At 39.6% G+C, this 3,923-nt stretch overlaps 1 protein-coding gene across 1 annotated transcript; it reads right to left on the minus strand.

The window, feature by feature from the left end:
• Positions 1-2,493: 2,493 nt before the first annotated feature.
• On the minus strand, positions 2,494-3,483 carry LOC109253939 (putative gustatory receptor clone PTE01). The gene is given in 1 exon segment (XM_053896667.1): positions 2,494-3,483. A coding segment is annotated over 1 exon segment (990 nt).
• Between the last annotated feature and the right edge of the window lie 440 nt (positions 3,484-3,923).

Below are 3,923 nucleotides of genomic sequence, written 5' to 3' on the forward strand. Positions count from 1 at the left end.
ACCTGAGCCGAAGTCAGACACTCAGCTGACTGAACCACCCAGTCTCCTTCTGTGTTTCCTATTCTAATCAACTGTTGTCAGTCCACATTTATATGGCTGTATGAAACTTCCAGTCTTTTCCCATGCTCAGCACTCTTCTAAATCTAAACCTAAAAACAAAACCAAAGTGCTGCCACTGGGTAGAGTCTACCATGTGACAAAAAAAGCAGCATCACTTTCCCCCTTACCAAGGTTCTTTGGCCATCACTTAGGTCTGCATAAATGGATAGGCAAATATAGAAATGCGGTAATTTGTCTTGGATGGTAACTTCCCGCTAACTGTTTTGGCTTCATCATCTATCAATTTCATGCCTTTCTCCAATATCAAGTTCCTTATCCATGTAGTTGGTAGATGATTTACCATAGAGGTAAAAGACAGGGTAAATTAAAGGAACTTTTGGACAGGTTTTCAGAGAACCAAGATTACTACCAATAAACTACGTATGACATTTCTAAGGAAAGATGGATACCAAATGGAGCCCAAAGACTGATTTATCAATGACAGAAGACAAGACGGGAAGGCAACAAAGTGAAGTCCTAAACAGGCTGTTTGTTACCAGACAAAGAAAAGAGCTCACCTTTGCTGACAACATAAACCTTTGCTGCTGAGGATGTTTTAAAAAGGAGGACAAAGTACAATTTATTTATGATGAAATTTGTGACTTTATAATCCTCAGACACCACTAGAGCCACTCATCTACTGGAAATAGGATTCCAGGACTTAGATCTCAGTTGTACATTCCTAAATCTATATTTAAAACCACCTTTATTTTATGAGCTCATTATGCAATATTCCAACTGCACACAACTTATTACACACCTTTCTCCTCATGTTATAATTTAACATTCAGGGTTCGGTCAAGAAAAAAAAATCAAAATGGATTATTTTAATAAAGAGAATTAAATGTAGGTAGTTGAGTAAATAGCTACTTCAGGACAAAGCAAAAGATGGGAAAATGTGGTGACAGATGGAAGCCAATAAATACCAAGGGCTTAGGGTTTTTAGAGGTAGGAGTGAACTTTACTTAATTTTAGAGTGTAATATAATTTGCTGACCATTATTAAAAATATGTAACAACGCATTTTTCATTTTTTTAATGTTTGTTTATTTTTGAGAGAGATAGAGACAGAGCATGAGTGGGGAGAGGGGGAGAGAGAGAGGGATACACAGAATCCAAAGCAGTCTCCAGACTGAGCTGTCAGCATAGAGCCCAATGCAGGGCTTGAACTCATGAACTGTGAGATCATGACCTGAGCCGAAGTTGGACACTCAACCGAGTCACCCAGGTGCCCCCAAATTATGCAACAACTCTTAACTGTAGAGAACAGACTGAGGGTTGCCGGAGGGGAGGTGGGTGGGGGGATGGGCTAGATGGATGATGGGTACTAAGGAGGGCACTTGTTGTGATGAATCACCAAATTCTACACCTGAAACTAATATTGCACTATACACTAACTAACTGGAATTTAAGTAAAATTTTGGAGAAAGAAAAAAAAAATATATATATATATATGGAAAACAAAGCAGGAATTTCAAGAGACCCACTCTAGCATTACAAGTATACAAGGATGAGTTTGGAGCAGAAAGAGTTAACAACCAGCACAAAGGAAAAGCTTATAGTGTTGAAGGACAATATATTTGAAGAAACCCCTTGCTTCGAGCTACAGTACGTTTTTTATAATTTAGCCTTTTGAGCTTGATCTCTTTAGCAACTCACAACTAAACCATCTTGGGTGCTTTTTAAAACATCCTCATACCTAGACACACACCTGTCCAACTAAATCAGAATCTCTGGTGATGAGACTCAGTCATCATTAGTTATAAAACTTCTCAGCGTATTCTATAAAATCCATGATTGGGGGGTGCCTGCGGGGCTCAGTCGGTTAAGTGTCCACCTTCAGCTCAGGTCATGATCTCACCATTCATGAGTTTGACCCCACATTGGGCTCCGCACTGACAGTGCAGAGGCTGCTTGGGATTCTATCTCCCCCTGTCTGTTCCTCCTCCACTTGTGTGCTCGTGTTATCTCTCTCTGTCAAAATAAATAAACTTAAAAAAAAATCCAAGATTGAGGACCAGTAATGGCATATTTAGACATTACCCGGATAAATAGCTTTGACAGATGCAAAATTTGTATGGAAAATAAACAGAAACCATGGGAAAGGATATAAATTTTAGGTACATAAAAGGAAGAATGCACCCTGGATAGCAGGGTCATTGACGAGAACTTCTCATGCATTCATTATGATGTACAAAGCGTCCCAGAATACTCCTCCAATCCAATTAAAAACAAATTTTAAAAAATAGTATTCATGTATGAAACATGAAGAGGAATGAAAACCATGAGACTGAAAAAATAATGGGACCCAGAAAGCAGTATTTGCTGATCTACATGTTTGGTTTGGCTGATTTTTTCAACACACACTTCAAAAAGGAATGCACACATACGGAGATTAACCTATTCTTCTGAGTGACCTCCATAGGGCACTCTTGATGTCCCTGTTCCTCAAGCTGTAAATGAAGGGGTTCATCATGGGGGTGACTACGGTGTACACAACTGAGGCCACCATATCCTTCCTGGGAGAAGGCAACAGTGCTGATCCAAGGTATACTCCAATAGCCGTTCCATAAAATAAGCAAACAACTGACAGGTGAGAGCCACAGGTGGCGAAGGCTTTGTACTTCCCACCTGTTGATGGGATTCTCAGAATGGAAGAAACAATTTTATAGTAAGAGAAAAAGATCCCTGAGATAGGGACAAAGCCAGAGATGACACCAACAAAATACATGACTATGTTATTGGTGAAAGTGTCAGAGCAGGCAAGGTTGAGGAGTTGAGAAGGGTCACAGAAGAAATGAGAAATTTCCACATCCTTGAAACAGGTAAGTTGCAACACGATTAAATTGTGCAACTGGGAGTCCAAAAGGCTAACACAAAAGGACACCAAAACTAAGAAGCCACAGAGATGTGGGTTCATGATGACTGAGTAGTGTAGAGGATGACAGATGGCCACAAATCGGTCATATGCCATTGCAGTCAGAAACATACCATCCATACATCCAAAAAGGATCAAAAAAGACATCTGAGTCAGGCAGCCCACATAGGAGATGACTCTGCTCTGAGTTTGGATGTCCACAATCATCTTAGGGACAGTGGTGGAGATGAATCCGATGTCAGCCAAGGACAGGTTGGAGAGGAAGAAGTACATGGGGGTGTGGAGGTGAGAGTCAGAACTGACAACCAGGATGATGAGCAGGTTTCCAAGCACACTGACCAGGTACATGGACAGGAAGAGCCCAAAGAGGAGGGGCTGCAGTCCTGGATTATCTGAGAGTCCCGTGAGGAAGAATTCTGAGACACTTGTTAGATTTTGTTCTATGTAGCTTTGACACCTTTAGAAAACAAAAAGAGGGTTGGAGAAAGGAAACAAGTAAATGGGCATCCAGCACTGTGTCCATGTTGTATATTCAAGCAATTCACAAGTAAAATATTTATACTTGTAGACATGCACCCTAGTGCCTTTAGAAATATTTTTCAATGACACATCCCATTTCTTAGAACTCTTTCCTCATTGGTTTCACATTATTCACCTCTCTATATATACATTTACTTTAGAGAAATTCAACTGAAGAGTGTCAGAGGAGCAAGAACATAAGAGGTAATAAACCAAGATCACAGTAAACAAGCCTACTTCTTTAAGAGAAACCACAGAATAAGACAAAAATCACTCTAATTTAAAGAAATGGAGATGCAGTTAAATATATCTTTCTTTACTCAAATGCAATGCTAGATATTCTCTTCATTTAGAATATTCATAAACACCTCATGAAAGGCAGGACTGTGTGATTTGGATTCTGTATTAAAGTTCAATATTCATAATCA

This window comes from Panthera pardus, unplaced genomic scaffold (genome assembly GCF_024362965.1).
Source record: "Panthera pardus isolate Hobbes unplaced genomic scaffold, ASM2436296v1 HiC_scaffold_8, whole genome shotgun sequence".
NCBI classification, from domain to species: domain Eukaryota; kingdom Metazoa; phylum Chordata; class Mammalia; order Carnivora; family Felidae; genus Panthera; species Panthera pardus.